The sequence below is a fragment of the Aptenodytes forsteri genome, unplaced genomic scaffold, assembly GCF_000699145.1.
Source record: "Aptenodytes forsteri isolate BGI_AS27 unplaced genomic scaffold, ASM69914v1 Scaffold13, whole genome shotgun sequence".
Taxonomy (NCBI): Eukaryota; Metazoa; Chordata; class Aves; order Sphenisciformes; family Spheniscidae; genus Aptenodytes; species Aptenodytes forsteri.
In genome coordinates this window covers 5430749-5449032 of record NW_008794543.1, presented here as the reverse complement: position 1 = coordinate 5449032, position 18284 = coordinate 5430749, and the positions used below count along the sequence as shown (strand labels likewise).

The 18284-nt window shown below is 36.5% G+C and overlaps 1 protein-coding gene across 3 annotated transcripts in view; it reads left to right on the top strand.

The window, feature by feature from the left end:
* The window catches only part of GLRA3 (glycine receptor alpha 3), a 98698-nt gene that overhangs the window by 39855 nt on the left and 40559 nt on the right, over positions 1-18284 (top strand). For all 3 annotated transcript variants that reach the window (XM_019470220.1, XM_019470219.1, XM_009272342.2), the window contains 2 exons: positions 13494-13717; positions 16669-16750. In XM_019470220.1, coding sequence (XP_019325765.1) covers positions 13494-13717; positions 16669-16750 — 306 coding nt within the window. The remainder of the gene's footprint in view (positions 1-13493; positions 13718-16668; positions 16751-18284) is intronic.

The window sequence follows — 18284 nt, the reverse complement described above, 5'->3', positions numbered from 1 at the left end:
ACTGCACCACTCAGCTTGGTGTCATCTGCAAACTTGCTGAGGGTGCACTCGATCCCACTGTCCATGTCATTGATGAAGATATTAAACAGTACCAGTCCCAATACGGACCCCTGCGGGACGCCACTTGTCACCAATCTCCATCGGGACATTGAGCTGTTGACCACTACCCTCTGGATGCGACCATCTAACCTATTCCTCACCCACCGGACAGTCCACCCATCAAATCCCTTCCTCTCCAGTTTAGAGAGAAGGATGTTGTGAGGGACCGTGTCAAAGACCTTACAGAGGTCCAAATAGATGACATCTGTAGCCCTTCCCATATATGTATTTAAGCAATGGAAATTACTCTCATCATGATATATGGGGATTTTTCCTTAACTCCCATTAACGCTAATAGGAGTTAAGTCCATAAATCCCCATCTATCTCTGTAAGAATATAGCCTTTCTCCTCATTTTTGCATGAACCTGCAATTTACTAATGCTTCATTTACAGAAACAAAAGCTACAGTCAACTTTAGAATAACTGTTAAATGAACCTGAATTAAGAAAATAAAGCATTTTCAGATTGTCACCTTTGTTCCTAATTTCTGTTCTTGAGTCTAGTAAATATGTGCTGGAAAACCTCTCTGCTACAAACACTTTACATGAAGTATTAACCTTGAAATTCTTTCCTTGAATAAGTTGGAGTTATTCTGGCATCATTTAAAAATTCAGTTCTGCTCTCATGTCTTCATTCTATTCTGAATACTTGGTATTTCATGCACTCTGGGTGTGTGAAAGAGCTGTGCACTCAGTGTTTTTATACATCATACCCAGTCTGTAAAGACATATCCTAAATCATATCCAAAAAAGTTGAAACCATTTTATACTTTAAAATTAAACAGTAAAATTATACATTTTATTAAAAGAATTTGTAAGAACCTGTTTTCTACATAGCCTTTTTCCTTTTGCAAGGGAATACACAGCATGCTATCAAATATGGTCATTAACAACTGGTAGAACAAGAGGTATTACAAGACTGTGATTCAGGCTTTAATGTTCTTTAAAAGCCAAAACGATCACAGCAAAGGGTGTGCTGATATGCATTTTTTACTGACTTCCCCTTCCCTATATCATTACTGGCTTTACAATGATGGTGCCAGATCTCTTTCCCCTCCCCCACCAAATCCCTCTAGATTCTCATGCCAATTTACACCATAGTAAAACTCAGCATCTCTCAGACAGTTTGTTTTTTTCAACCGCACAAAATAACCCTTCTGACTTCAGGATCTGTCTCACTTATCACGTAGTCCTCAGCGGGCCCGGTCATCTCCTACAGCACAGAAACTGGGTTCTGTACCTTCTCTCAGTTGCAAAGTACTTTTCTTTGTCCCTTCAGCTAGTTAACCATCTTACCCAGGAAGTGCTACCCTGCCACCTAGATTCACCAGACAGGTGTCTCTAGACAGGGATCTACAGATTGTCACCTTCCTCCCTCTCTCCAAAATGCAAGTAATCCCAGCTCACAGGCTTCTCTGCTCCTCTGCCTCTAGTGCTCCAGCTTGCAGAGGCTTTTACTTCCTCAACAACTTCATCCAGGGCTTTCGACACAGGGAAGCCAACAAAAATCAGCTCCCTCTAGCTGCAGCCTTCTCCACACTTTGGAAAGGTCCCAACTTGCAAGCCTCTACAAAACTTTATCAAAACCTAGGAGCAAATTTAATCCCATATCCTTCTTTCCCAGAAAAAAAAACAGCCAGCTACCTCCTCAAGGCATTTCTTGTTGGAGGCTATGAGCCAGTGTGAACAGATATTGATCAAACACTTTATCACAATCATGAAGATACTGAAGGTGAATTAAAAACAAATATATTGAATACACATAACTGAGAAAAAGTATGTATTCACTATTTCTTCTTTACCTGTTTTTAATGACAAAACAATAATCTTCAGAAGAACTTCTGGGGAATCTGAATTTATTCCCTTGCTTTAAAAAATAAGCAGTCTTTTGCCTGATCTTTCAGTCAGTAGATTTCTTTTTCGTTAATAGATTTCCAAAACGTAAATTTATAGGAACATATGAAAGCTAATTTATTAGCATAGCAGGATTAGTTGAAGAAGATTTCTAGTCTGCTTTCCACCTACAAACATTGTGTGCTACAATATGTGGGTTCTCTCACAACCTTCTTTTTAGTTACTCTATCTTCTTTTAAATATTTAAATTGAATGAGGGTTTAGCTACTTAACTCCTACTAGGATTGAAGGGATAGAACACTGAAAATTTGATGTTTCTAGTCAGTCTGTCTTAGTTCCCTGTTTTGCAATATTTTTTCCTTATTTTTGTGAACGTTATGAAACTGGCTACTCTACAGTTTCAGAAAACTGAATATATATAATACATATATAAAATATAAAATATATTTGCCCTTGATGTAATGTATATTATATATAATAGATAATACATATATATAAAACAACACTTTTCAAAATATATGTTTATACTTTACACTGGTTAAGTCTTTCATTCATTTTGGTTAATTTTACTGCAATTTTTAGATATTTATACTAGACCTTACAGTGTAACAAGAGTGTTTCCCAGCTTAGCAAAATGTAGGGAAAATGTTTCAGATTTGTGTCTGTGACTAGTGTTCTGGTATGACTGTAGTATTACAAACCACAGTTTTTGAGATCTATCAAAATAAGGTAGGACTGGCTTTTCAATGAGTAACCACTACTTCCACCCCCTTCATCATCGACCTAGTGGAAGCCCATGAACTTGACATTTCTTCTTTCTCCCTTGCTACTCGTCTAGGCCCACACGCACTGGTTCACAAAGTTAATTTCTTCATGAAAGGAGCAGGTTAGCAAATGGATACTGAATTGTGTTTGTGCCTATTCAAGTTTTATTTAGTTCCCTAAGTGCATTTAGTGTTTTTAGAGGTGGCCTTAATAATCCCTAAGAGTCCCTGGGTTATCTAGGCTGGTAGACATATCATAGGATTGCAGGAGAAGTGCATCTTTTTGAACCAGCAGCTGAAAGGCAGAAAATCTTAGGGCTTTTCAAATACCACTAGATATCTTTGTGTAGACAAACAAATTGTTCTCTTTCTCCTCAGTACTGGTACAGTTCAAATCCACATTAACTTTTATGTGTTGCCATAGCATCAGTGTAGAACCTCTAAAACAACATGATTTTCCTGACAGACTTCTTGGTGCGCTTCATGCCTATCAATAAAATTACAGATAACTCATATCTAATCAAGTTAGTTTAAAGTTAGAGATACATCCCTTCCCAGAGCCCATTTTAGCAGGTGTTTAAGCTGCTGGAGTTGGCAGGCCCGGCTTCTGGACTTGAACTAGTTCAGCTTTACCTTTTATTGTACCCTATTTACCCTATCCTAGACAATGTCATATTTACCTTCCAACAGAAGGAAAGCTTCAGGGAAAGTTAGTATGGAATTCTCAAATTCCTATTTGATCTAATTAGGTTATATTTCCCTGAGGAGATGAAACAGAGGATGATTTTAAATACGTTTTCAATAAAGATTTCTACTATTAGCCCATTCAGTCATTCATTGAAACTAGTCATATTTTAAGTGCTAACATATAAACTGTATTAATAACAACACGGAATATATAGTACCAAAAATTCATCTGAACAAATGAATAATCTCAGAAAACCTCAACTTTTCATTTAGCAAGGAATACCTTCTGCTGTTAGAGCAAAAGCATCTTCAGGGACACATCCTTTATCTGCAGAAAAAAACCCAGAATCTTTTGTCAACTGAGAACATGGCAAAGATCAATGAAGACACAGGCTTAGTGCATGATGTTTGTTCATGTAATTGTCATGTCCATTTTCACCTAATCCCTTATACTACTGCTTGAAAGTGCCAACATTTTAAAAGCCCCTGAGCTAAAGCTTAAAAAAGCAATTACATTGAACAAGTTGCAAAATGTGATTTTAGTGTAATGCATTAGGAGTTGGGAACACACAACTTCCATTAAGAATGGAAGTAATATATTCAATTATATGCAATTAATAAATATCCTAGGACATGCAGTAAGAGCTGTGACAAACGTTATTATACAGCATGTCAGTACTGTGTTTAATTAATTTTTTTAAGAGTAAACATCCTAGATATTAACTAGCTTTTGCTTTTGATATGATGATTAGTGAGCACAGAAACTAAAATCCAGCCATTGTTACTGATAATAAACCAGAAAAAAACCCAACACTAAAATTAATTAAACCTGTCCATTTTGCAATGTTTCCATCCTAAAACCTGTGGAAAATAACTTGGTTTTTGTAGCACACTGTTGGATTCAATAGATTTTGAATGCTTTGTAATGAAGACAAGGGAGTCAGAAGCTAAAAATCAAGGAGTCCTCACAGAAACTACTGGCTATATTCTTCTTTTAGCTATGGGTTGAATGACAAAGACTGATAGCACTGTACTAATAAGCATCCTGTAAGTGACCCCATACTTTCAGTAAGGGAAAGACTGAACTGGAGTAGTGACAGAACAGTTCTCATCCTCCAAACCATTAACAGTGATGGTGAATATTACATTACTCAACCCAGAAGAAAAGAAAGTAAGTAACATTCGTCTGTCCCAGACAGAACGTTAACAGACACCATACCACTTCAGAATCCAAGGTTATGAAAGCAGGTGACACAACTAGGAAGAGCACTTGGTGCACAAGTAGTGTACATACTTATTTGCTGAACTCTGAATTTTGATTTTGTAAGGGAATCTGAGACATCTGAATTACTCAACCCAGAAGAAAAGAAAGTAAGTAACATTCGTCTGTCCCAGACAGAACGTTAACAGACACCATACCACTTCAGAATCCAAGGTTATGAAAGCAGGTGACACAACTAGGAAGAGCACTTGGTGCACAAGTAGTGTACATACTTATTTGCTGAACTCTGAATTTTGATTTTGTAAGGGAATCTGAGACATCATCTATTATCACAAGCAGCAATTTTGAAGTCCTAGTTTTAGCTAGTTCTTTGCCAAGTAAGTTCTAGTTCTATTGACTTCAATATGACAATTGCTGGGCAGTTATTGGAGTCAAACTCTGCAAAGGAATTAGAAAAAATTTAAATAAAACTAACAAAACTATTCACAGGACACCCACATGGATACTTAGTAGTTCAGAAGCGTAAGAAAAACAAACAAAACCAACCAATCAAACACAAAACCAAACAAAAATCCCAGAAAGATTAAAAATATTAACGAACACCTTAAAATCTGCTTTTATACATCCATGGACAAACAAAGAGAGAGCTTTTCATCCAAAATCCATCAAAAATCTTTTCTGAATAGCTCAAATAATTTCCTAGAGCTTCCTGAGATCAGAGGCAAGTTAGCCCTCACCCAAATCCCCAAACCATCTGGCCTGTCCTACTCAATGGAGGGGGTAAAAGCACCCACCATTTTCAAACTAGTCTAGGATTAGAACTTTTATCCAGGAACCGAACAGCCCTTACTGCTCATCCTTAGCCTGCAAGGGCTCAAATCTAGAGATCCTAATCACCAACAAAGTGCTTAGCCAACTAACTTGAGGCAGGACTAGACAGGAAAGTTTTCCATGTCTTCGTGTATGGAACTGCATACTTGCCCTTACACAGCAAAATTGCAAGACTCACAGGATTAGAAAGAAAAATTGCAAGAGGAAGGCTTTCTCCTAAGGCCCATCGATGATGACACTCCTTTCTGAGGGAGGAATCCTGTGGTTGGAAAATTCACGAAGTTGCTTCTTACTGAGGGAGTGGTGCAGTACTCCCAGCATCTCTATGGGTTGTGTAATTCCAGAGTGAGAACAATAAGGTCACCCTTAGTTTTACCCACTGCCAAAATCAGTTCTGGAAAAAGAGCTTCCACGTATGAAATTATCCAGGGACAGATCATCAGGAAGGATTCTGTGAGTCAGACAAACTCTTTATCACAATCAACAGCGTATCTACATTGCTTCTTGTAATAAATGCCCTACAGCTATTCAGTACAGAAAAGCATGTTCTTAGGGTTGTTTGGCATTAGTCAAATCTTGTTCCTCTGACACAGATTTGACATGTCAATTAAAGTTAAGTACTCAGCGATCAATTTAAATCACAGTTAATTTCTCTTTAGCTGCTACGGTAAATCTCTGACAGATTAATGAGTTACAGTTAATGGTGGAGCATGGAGTCTGTCGCAATTTCTTTTCACTTATTAATTGAACTGCCATACAGCATAGATATATTCACTATCCTTGCTGCAGTTCAGACCTGTAATAATGCAAAGATGTAATAAAAAACAGTCCCCTTATTTGCAATAATAAATTATGCCAGTGAAAAAATCACCAATGTTTATTAGCATGATAAGCAAAAGGATGAGCTGTTTCAGTCCAGCCTAAATTTATTGATAATTAAGGATGTTCTTGTCCTTAGATTTAAAATGTTTCCTTCCTCTAATATTTACCCTTCGATATATTTACAGATGGCAATCAAGTCATCAATCAAGTCATAATACAAGTCCTTTTTATTACTGGTTTAAAGAAATCAAACTTTTCCTGTCTACTCTCACAAAACTGGCTATCCTGTCCAGTCCTATATCATCTTTTTCTGCACCTTCTTCTATATATTCTTTTTCTGAACATGCATGACTACAAATGAGGCCTCACCATAAATAATCCCAGTAATCATGGAATTCCAGCTATTAAGCATAAGGAAATACAGGGAATCCTTCAGATTACACAAACTATATTTACATTTCTCAAATGTCAGTGTGAATTTAAAAAGTATTCTACTTTGATTTTGCAATGACATTGGTAACCTGCATGGAAAATGACTTACTAATCTGAGGGGCTTACTTAAATTTAAATATTTGAGTTTCTATACTGGGAAAATTTCATCAAAGGCATATTGAAATAATTAGCTGAATAGCTTTTGGTCCAGTCTGAAATTTTCAGGTATGCAAACGAAAACTAAGGAAATTCCATCAATTTACCCAAAGTAATTAGGTTACCTAAAGTGCGGCCATAGTGCTTACGGCCAGTGAACAAATTTAAAAGGGAAAGAAAATATTTGAGTTTCTATACTGGGAAAATTTCATCAAAGGCATATTGAAATAATTAGCTGAATAGCTTTTGGTCCAGTCTGAAATTTTCAGGTATGCAAACGAAAACTAAGGAAATTCCATCAATTTACCCAAAGTAATTAGGTTACCTAAAGTGCGGCCATAGTGCTTACGGCCAGTGAACAAATTTAAAAGGGAAAGATGTTATCACCACAAAGTACTAATATGGCACAGGGCATCCTGTCTAATTATACTAACCAAGGTGGCAATAAAAAGCATGTCAAGTTGCATGTTTTTCAGAGACTGAAATAGCAAATTTAGAAAATCTCACCAGTAAAAATTAAAACTATTAATGTGTTGTGTAACATAGTAGCTTTTCATCTACAGCAATGAGAACAAGAAAGCAAACTTAGAGAGAAGACAACTATGACAAACAGTCTGTATCTGTCAAGTCCCCACATTTTACTACTTTTGTATCAGTATAACAAAACCCAAAATCATCCTTCACTTTTTGTGACATTTTCTAAAGTAAAAAAAAAAAAAAAAAAGTCTAGCTATGAATCAAATTTAGTACTATACTGGATTCTGCAGAACCCATCTGGTTCAGAAAATGACCATTTTCTGCTTAGTTTTCCATTTTATCTTCCAGTTGTGGAGTTAGTCTTAAGTCTAAATTTTATTTTCCTCTGTATTACATAAAAATTAAAATAATAAAAGGTAAAATTGCTAAGGGCTTTTAATTAGCCTGTTGCAAGCAACCTATTTAACAAATTACATCAAGATTAAGAAGTCAAAGTATTTTGAAGATAAAATGCATAAGGCAAACGTAATATTTTGTAGAATAAAGGCAAAAGATGTTTTTCATTTACCAAAGAAACAAAATGGAAAATGAAGTGATATATGCTCTACAGCATTCCTTTTTAGGTTGGTGTACCAAGGATGCTATACTGAAATATGAAACTACTAACACCTAGTACCTGAGCGCCTGATAACTCAGCACCTGATAACTTTTTTTTTTTTTGCAGGGGGGGTGGGGGGGTGGATAGAGGGAAAGGAATGGTAACACACACATAACTGTATGACCAAATACTCTCATTCCCTATGGGGTGATAAACTAATTCAATAAAACAAATAGCCCACTATAGTTACAAAATTATACTTAATTTGAAGTGTCTTTTCAAGACATTGGTTACTTTTTAGGCCAGGATTCCCTTGGGTCTTATTCTTCCGGCTACGTATTCCTCTCCCTTGTAACATCTACTGAAATCATTTAAATTATTCCCTGTGCCCCTGTGCCTCTAGTAGTTCCCTCTAGTTCTGCCTTCCTTTTACTCCAAGTCACCCTGCTAATTTTCATTTCTCACTTCAGCCTTCATGTGAGCAGGTCTGTCCAGTACCTCTGTGATAACTTCTTGGTACAGAGGATCATATTCAGCTTTCATTACAACAAAGTAAATTCCAGTCCATGCCATTGTCTGCAAAAAGCTTTTCCAGCATTATGTCCAATGGAGCTGTCAGCAACAGCCATAGAAACCTGGAAAGGGAGAAATCTAACCATTGGGGGCTATTAGTCTGTGTATGCATATAATCATAAAATCATATAATCATAGAATCATTAAGGTTGGAAAAGACCTCTAAGATCATCGAGTCCAACCGTCAACCCAACACCACCATGCCCACTAAACCATGTCCTTAAGCGCCTCATCTACACGTCTTTTAAATACCTCCAGGGATGGGGACTCAACCACTTCCCTGGGCAGCCTGGTCCAATGTTTAACCACTCTTTCAGTAAAGAAATTTTTCCTCATGTTCAATCTAAACCTCCCCTGGTGCAACTTGAGGCCATTTCCTCTCATCCTATCACTTGTTACTTGGGAGAAGAGACCAACACCCACCTCACTACAACCTCCTTTCAGGTAGTTGTAGAGAGCGATGAGGTCTCCCCTCAGCCTCCTTTTCTGCAGGCTAAACAACCCCAGTTCCCTCAGCCGCTCCTCATAAGACTGGTTCTCCAGACCCCTCACCCGCCTCGTTGCCCTTCTCTGAACACGCCACCACCACTCAACGTCCTTCATCTACCTAGTAGATAATCTACATAGTAGATAATCTACAAGTACAAGTCTTTGCTCTTGGTTGATTTTCAAGCACTTGCAATACATGTAGTTACTAAAATTAGTAAAAATATATTCAAACAAGTCTTTACATTTTTCCTATGATTTGGCGGAAACTTAATAAACAAATCTTTATATTTTAGACTTTAGTAAATGCATCTGCTTTCTATGCTATTTTTTACGACTTCACCAGAAACTCAAGTATTTTTCAATACAGATCTTTAATGGACATGAACAAAAAATTGCCATAGTTATCAGTATAAAACAAAAATCTTCACAAGAACAATATTTCTCACAGTGCCTTCAAATTTCCTCTTAGCAGTGTTCTCAGAAAGTCCGTAAGATTTCCATGTTAAAATTCTACAGTGAGATAGAACAAATAAAGCAAGAATCATTTGACTACATTATGCAAAAGACAAATCTAGATTTCATTTAAATGGATATATTAGTCAAAATTATAATAGTATTTGGAACTGCAATAGGTAGAGCTCTGGAAGATTATTCATTTATGCATGAAAATTTGATTATTTGTTTCAAATGGCAGCATTCAAAAATTATGAGAACAGGTGATAGGCAATGTTCAAATGAAGGGCATATTTTGGAAATTTGCTTTTCTCTCTCTTTCTCAGATCTAGAAGGATTGCACGACAAGTGCCTATTAAAAAATGTGTTAAAGAAACCAGTGAGAGTCATGCAATTAATATCTTGAGTATTTGTGCAAAAGTTTCTGTAAGACAGTCTAGCTATATTCTGTATGTTATGGGAATATAGATGTCTGTATCAGTATAATGAAGAAGAAATCAACATATTCTGTAAGTATTTTAGATTTCACTGTGTGCTCGAAATTGCTAATCAAAACGTTAATACTGGAGTCCATAATGGCCTCAGCCTCAGTATGGATAGCAAAAAGCAATTAGCTGATGTCCCAATTTTGATTTTATTGAGCCCTATGAAGCAGATGAACAGTATCCTGACCCTCTAAGAATGTTCACTCTGTGGCTAAGGGTTTCAAAGGACAGTGGAGCAAGGGCAGACCCATAAATCAGTCTCATTCTGTAGAACCAGAGCACAGCAACTGTTCAGACGATGGCAGCCTTGAGGTTATAGAAGTGGCTGTGGAAGTCACCGCAACTTAAATGATGATTTCTCTCTCCCCTCAAGGAACATCCCCAGCACAGAGTTATTTGAATTAGGAGTCACACTTCCAGGCAAGTGGCACGTGAGAATAGTAATCCTCTTGTAGGAAAACAAATCAATTCTGGCAGTTTAATTCGGGTCTCTGTGTTTGCATCAAACAACCCTACTTGTTTAAAGCAGTTAAGCCTTATGCTCACAACGTGTCATTATAAACTGAGACCATGAATACTTGTCCTTCATGCAATAGCAGTCAAATATATCTCTTTGCTTTTGATAGATTAGGAATTTTTTTAGTGAATAATGAGAGCTAATTTAAGTCAGAATTTCCTGGGGAGAGAACAATGAAAAATAGGTTCAATTGCTTCAATGAAAAATTTAACTAGGATTTTTTTCATCTTAAAAGCTGGAAACAATTTAAACCAATAAACTTTAGGCAAACTGACATACAGAATAGCTTAATATAACCTAGAACAGATTCCTCCCTCCATTTTCCATTTTCATTTCAACTTTCTGCTATGCATTTTTCACTTACTCTATCTTATACATATGAGAAGTCTCTTAATCCGTAAGTAATCCCATCCATAAACTCATCATATTCTACAGAGAAAAGTCAAATAGATAGACATACTTCAGGTTATACAAAGTAAAAGGCAAAGCTTGGGTTTGGCTGAAGTGTAGATGAAGTCCTGAGGGCTGCAGTGCTCACACCCAGTGCCCCAGGTTTAGAGCTAATGTTTCCTTCAGTGCAACGTAGTCCACATGTTGGAACAGGCAGTAAAAGCCGTCACTGCTCCCACATCCTGCTTCTTCCTGGCCTTTTTTGATTTTATACAGGAGTTTGGAAGGGGAACTGGTACTACGTGGTACTTGGGATATCATGCAAAGAAATAAGGGTATTTCAGAGGGTATTATGTCCTCTTGCTGCATGGAAGACACCAAAAGCTCAGTTCTATGCACACTGAGGCACAAGCTTGTCTAAGGGTTTTGGCTTACTTTAGGAAAAAAAAAAAGAGGCTTGTTTCTACATCTGTAAAGTACAAACCCCTGGCTCTGGTTTCATCATGCCATGGTGCTAATTATGAAAAATACCAACAGCTTCCTTCAAGAACTTTTTATGGCTCTTGAGGCTGTCAATAGCTGTGATAAAAAAGAAGGGAAATTTCTTTCAGTCCCTTTCTGAAAGGGGGGTTAACAATTAATTAACAATGCACACTGAGGCACAAGCTTGTCTAAGGGTTTTGGCTTACTTTAGGAAAAAAAAAAAGAGGCTTGTTTCTACATCTGTAAAGTACAAACCCCTGGCTCTGGTTTCATCATGCCATGGTGCTAATTATGAAAAATACCAACAGCTTCCTTCAAGAACTTTTTATGGCTCTTGAGGCTGTCAATAGCTGTGATGAAAAAGAAGGGAAATTTCTTTCAGTCCCTTTCTGAAAGGGGGGTTAACAAATTAATTAACAATTTAAAAAAAAATTTTGATTAACAAATCCTATGCTTTTTTTCACCTGGCATTTAATGTTATATGCTTCCATTTGATCAGAGAGCCCTTTTCATGTCTGCTGGAAACAATAATCTGAATTAATTTCATTCTCCAGGTGTAGTTTTCCACTTACTGGTTTTGTCTTGAAAATTTAAAATGTTATATGAATATAAAATCCTCTACTGGGACTTTCTCTACATGATATGCAGTATTTTCTGATTATCAAGCAACAAATGCTTGGTAAGCATGTTTTTAGCATATTTGGCTACCCTTGTTCAAGCTCAATAATTAAATTGACCAAACGAGCAGGATGCTGAAGATATAAAAAACTATTTCTCATGAGTAAATGTTGCATATTGAGGTTCCTGTTATTCTTTATTATGTCTGTTGGGATCATTTTCACAACTGTATGGTTACATGTTCCAAGTTTCATAAGACCAAATATTGATACGACATTGGAATTTCAACAGTACCCACAATTTCTACACCAGTGGGGTTTTAACTAGTTATTCTAACCACTAATAAATACCACCCATAGTTATTGGCCAAATTCTATTGCTCAGCCTTGAACATTATTCTATTGCTCAGCCTTGAACACTTCATTTTCCGTTCTGTCTCAAAAAGTTTTCTTTTTAAAATTGATTTTCATTGTCTTCTTTAACAATAAACAAGTGATGTTATTTACTTCTATTACATTTAGAAGTGTCACGTAAGCTCTGACAACCAGCTCCCATTTCCCTTCTGCAACTAATATGTCTTTGTTTCTATTTTTTTTTTATCTTCTTTCATTAATGCAGTAGTGCAAATAATGAGGAAAATCATATTATGACTGTTAAAAGTATAGTCCCTATGTCCTTATGCTCAGTGTCTCAATTCTCTCAGTTCTTGATATAATTTAATGAGATGCTAATATGCACTTTTATTAAAAACAAACATTTTCATCTTTCAGAGTGGCAAAGTTTTAAGAAAGTATGCAGCCATAAATACAACGTTGCCTCTGACAGAGAGTATATACAACTCCAAAATTACTTCCAGAAGTTTAAAGCACTCCACTTGTCTTTCCTATAAAAATACGTTTCATTAAGACAGGACTATCTGTAGGAATTAAGGTGACTCCACTTAGCTCCACTAAGCTCATTTATCATAAGGAGTTATATGATCTCCACGATATTTGAATAGAGAAGAGACGTGTCTTTCTCATACAGCTCTATGGCAAGGTACTTCTCACAAAATTTTCAATAGGGAACTGAGGCACAGAAAGTCTAAGTGGTGTGTCTAAAATATGTAAGAATTAGAGAGAGAGAGAAAAGAAATTAATTGAGGTTTCCTTCCAGTGGGACAGATTCTCACTGCCTAGGAGAGGGAAGTGGGAATGCCTCTGCCAGGAGTTGAGCAGGAAAAGGTAACTCCATAAAACTCTTTTTATGCTTCTCTCATTTTGATTTCAAGACAAAGCTACTGTAGGGGTAGAGTTGTACGGAGTTGTATGAACTGTACACAGAGGTTGGATTTCCTTAGCTTAGGATTTTTTCAATTGCCCTGAAATACATCTTTATTCTTATCCATTGTGTCCCCACTAATACAAATAAGTATCATGCTGGTATTCAGCTAAGTAATTCTTTTGTCATCCATAGATGGACAGGGGATTACATGGCTAAGAAATGAAATAAAAGCTAAATCCCTATGCTTGATAAAGCTTTGCTTGTTTTCTCTTTCATTCAGGATTACCGAGTGAACATCTTTCTCCGTCAGAATTGGAATGATCCACGCCTCGCATACAGTGAATATCCAGATGACTCTTTAGACTTAGATCCATCCATGCTGGATTCAATTTGGAAACCTGATTTGTTCTTTGCTAATGAAAAAGGTGCCAACTTTCATGAAGTTACAACAGATAATAAGTTGTTGCGAATTTTCAAAAATGGAAATGTACTTTATTCCATCAGGTGAGTCTCTAATCAAATGATTTTTTTCAGATAGAAGCTGAAAGTGTACCTAAGAATTGCTAATGGAGATTTTCAGTTGCTAGTCATGCAGAACTATCACTAAAGTAAATGTGAGTTTTGAACACAGAACTTTATCATCATTACTGTTCATTGTTAATTATAAAATAGAAAATGATCCCTCATTAGGAATATGCATAGTGAAAATAATAAGAAAAGTATCTTTTCCATTTTAAAGTACAGATACTGAGCCTAGAGGAGCTAGGACACTTGCACAGAGCAAATAATCGTGGGGTATTATAATTTGAGCTGGCCTATGTATGAGTTTCACATGCTGTAGCTTCCAATGTCATGACAATCCAATGTTATTTCTTTTTCACCTTTTTGGATACTGCAGTTGCACTTCAACATGGAAACATGACCTGTTTGAGGAAACATGAGATTTAAAGAATAGTTCACTTACTGCTGGAGATGGAGAGAAAAGTGGAAAGTAAACTTTTGAAAAGGTTTAAGAAGCTGTAAACAGCAATCACATATAAGTATTGACAATATCTAGTTATTCTACTCCTTTACTCTTCTCCCTACTTTTATTAATACAGATATTAGTAGGCATTTTACCACTATCTTCAAAAACCTGATCTAATGAGAGACACATTGAATATATGTATACTAATGCCCCATTAGACATGATATAGGTTTGGTATTAATACAGTGACCTACTTGTGCAAAATGTTACACTTTTCAAAATAAGTATACTTCTTGTCCACTTAGTGTTTTGCTTTGCATGTTTTTATGATACTGCATTAATGGCTAATTGGATTTTTTGAAGAGACATCAGGAATCTGTAAAACAGTTTGCATACTAAGAGAAAAAGAAAATGTTTGTGACTTGCGTGGATGTATCAGTGACAAGGGAGTCTCCTTCCTCCCTCCTTCCAGTGCAAGTGGGCAGCGTCTTGTCAAGCTTACACCAGGAGAGGGTTAGGTGTTAGGTTAAAATTCCTACAAGCATTTCATATCCAAAAGGAGGTTAGTCTGCCAGTCTGGGAACATAATCCTTCTTCAGTGTCACAACATGTATTCTGTCACTAGAAACAGATGGAAAGCAAGTAAAAAGGATCCCTTCCCCGGACCCAAGTATAAAGTAGAGCTAAATCAATTATCTCCAGACTGTCTGATTCACCCTGAGAGGCACTGGCAGTTGTTCCACTCTAATCAAATAACTCCTCCTCTTTACCCCACTCCCTCCAGAGTCATACAACACAGAGTATAGACACCACCGCTCAACTGAAGCAAGTTTGGATTGCAACTTCAATAGAATTCAGATCAAGTTCATGGTCACATGAAATGGGGGGAAAAAAAGAAACATGAGAAATATTATAATACTAAATTATAAAAGCAAACATTGACTGTGATGAAAGCAGATGCCAGATAGCTCCTGTGTTTCTTATGGAGCCAGAAAGTTTATGTTGCCATGATTTAATTAAGAACTATTACAATTTCTGAAACAGATTTAAAATCATACAATTGGCATCTTACTGAGTTTGTATGTGAATTTGAGTCAGTTAAGCTTTTGATCAGGGGAGACATGCTAATTGCTAACGTGCTGATATTAAAAGAAAAAAAAAAGAAGATTTCTAAATTTGTTTTTTCCTTTCATTCCCTAATGTCTCCTCCTCCCCTAATTGCATTGGAACAATTCAGACAAGAAAATAATGAGAAGGTTCCAGTTCCTGATTCAAAGAACACTTAATATAAAATACTAAAATATTTACTGAAGCACAAAGTAAAGTCCAGGTGCCTCTTCTCTGAAATGACTTGCCATGTTACTAGCCTACTAGTCAGATTTTGCATTTGGAACCATTTTTAATAGCATGGGAATATGGCCAGGGTCCAAGTTTCCTCCTTGGACTCTCCCCCTGCAGCTCTGTCACTCGCAGGCTAAAGTGGAGTGACACTTAGCCACTGGAGAGGGAAAAAGTAGGGTAAAAGAAATATACAGCCATGCTTGCCGCCTACTGCCCATTTCCCTTTAGCCCCAATGCCAAGAACGGGGGAATGGGTTTAAGAGCAGGGGATTAGAGCACTGCCATTCTAGAAAAGCCGTATGTGTAAGGAATTGAATTCAAGCTCCTCAGGTTTTTGAAGAAATTCTGTCAACTGAACTGATAAATGAATATGGGGCAAAATTTTCATGCAAGGCATTTTCTAGCAAGAAGAAAGGTGCAGTCATGACCCTGAATGATGAATGGGTGCCTAAACATGGCCAGTGAGGGAAAACATGTGCCTTTACCTCTTATATTCTTCTTTCTCATTCCTCCAAGAAGTACCACTCTAAAGATAAGTTATTGTATTGATATAAAATGTAAAAATACCTCTTTTGCCTATAGGTTGCAAAGTATTTCACAGGAAGTATCAGGACTAATGTGAAACACAGCTGCGGTTCAAAATAACAGGCATATTTCAGACTACCATCAATATCATAAAATGTTATCATCTTAAACCTTTGTGTTGACAATTTAAACACCTTATTTTAGGACAATAACACATAAATTACTTTGCCACCATGATTCACAGCTGACATCTGTTATGAAATTCTTGCAAATATGGGTAAATTTTATGTCAAGCATTTGAAATACTGTAACAGTACAATAATTCTGCTGTAGCACAAAAAAGCATTCTGTGGTTGCATTCGTTTAGACTTCACATAAAGTTAGGCAACCCTATTGAAAAATGTGTTTTTTTGAAAATCTGTAATAGCTTTTTTCCACATTGTCATACTAGGCTGAGCGAATGAAATGGGTTCAGTTAATATACATCCTTTCTGAGAGCTTTCTAATGAAAAAATGTATTTTCTTCTATTTCTAATGACTTCCAGTGTTTTCATGCATTTTTCCTGTGCAGTTCTAGGGCATTTTTGTGGTATATTTTTAATATTTTTTTGTGTTCTTCCAGATTGACTTTAATACTGTCCTGTCCGATGGATCTCAAAAATTTTCCAATGGATGTGCAAACATGTATAATGCAGCTGGAAAGCTGTAAGTTTGAGTAATGTACTATTCTATAAATACTTTTGTTGGGATTACAACAACTATGTAGGAGGTAGAAAGACCCGTTGTAGTGGTACAAGAACAAATTTTTTAAAAAGAATCCTCTATTTTACCAAAAGAATCTGTGAAACATGCATGATTGTCAAAGGAAGAGATTCTTTCATCCTTATTTGTACTGAAAATCAACAGTTTTGTGTAAATCTAAAGTTATTACTAAACTTAAATACCCAGTGCCAGTTTGCCTTTATGCAAAATTTATGCATATGGGGATTCACCTTTAAGTCTTCCTTGTGTTCACACATACAGGGGGACAGTAATATGGGAGTAATAACAGAGTGAGAATAACTTGAGAGTGATTTATGTGATTTATGTGACTATCCTGAAATTGATAATAACTCAGTGTCCTTAAAAGCTGGAAACAAGACAATATATACTGAGTACCTGCTCTTCAGATTCCTGCCCTAGTTCTTCAGCATGCTTACATGTTATAGCTGCATATCTGTAGCTTTTACCTAATCATCCTAGAAGGGAATAGGGAAAGGATTTACTACAAGGGAGAACTGTAGAAGATTGCACAGCATATATATGTAATATATGTATATATGTATATGCCCATGTACCTACATAAGGTATGTCACTTACACAGCGCTCACCCCCTCAACTGGGGCAGTGCCTTGGATCAGTAGAACACCCCCCAGAAAATCTTGGGAAGGGCTGTAGAGCCCTTGCATTATGAGGAGGAAGAAGTCCATACAAGGTATCATGTAGCTAGGGATAAAATGTGAGCATGATCTGACCATCAATGCTAACACTAGAAAAATTTCTAGCATCTTCCAGACTCTGGGCTTAAAGGCATTTGTAGTAGCACAGATAGCTTGACATTGAAAACACCCAGCAAAACACAGAAAGAAAAAAAGACCTGATAGCTTTCTAGTGCAGAGAAGGTCTGACAGTTTGACCAAACCGGTGTTACACTAGAATTTCAATGGAAAAAGTGAAATTACAACTCCATGTGTTTTAAATAATCTCATCATAAAGCCCTATTTGCATTATACACAAATATCCTGAGGAGAGCAGAGGAGAAGGTAAAACCAGCTTACACAAGACAGGCTTTGCAGAATTATCTTTTAGTTAACAGCAATATTTTTTATGTGAAGTAAAATTAGCATTTGTTAACTCAACCCATTATATTGTACTTATCATCTCCCTTGATATCTCACTTAGAACATAAAAGAGGATGGAAAGCATACAGCAGCTATGCCATTTCAAGGCACACACACAGACAAACAAAAAGACAAAACCAAAGGTTCTGTCTGATGCTATCATCTGAGCTACCACAGGATGTGTGAGGAGGAAGGCACAGATATGCATTAAATTCTCATTTTCCTTGTTATATGAAATATTTGGGAATTGCCTTTTCCCCTGAAAATGAGAGGACTTTGGAAGAGATTCCTAGCAGAAAAATCCTCCTAATGATGTGAAGAACAAAAAAAAAAAAAAAAAAAAAAAAAAAAAAATTTT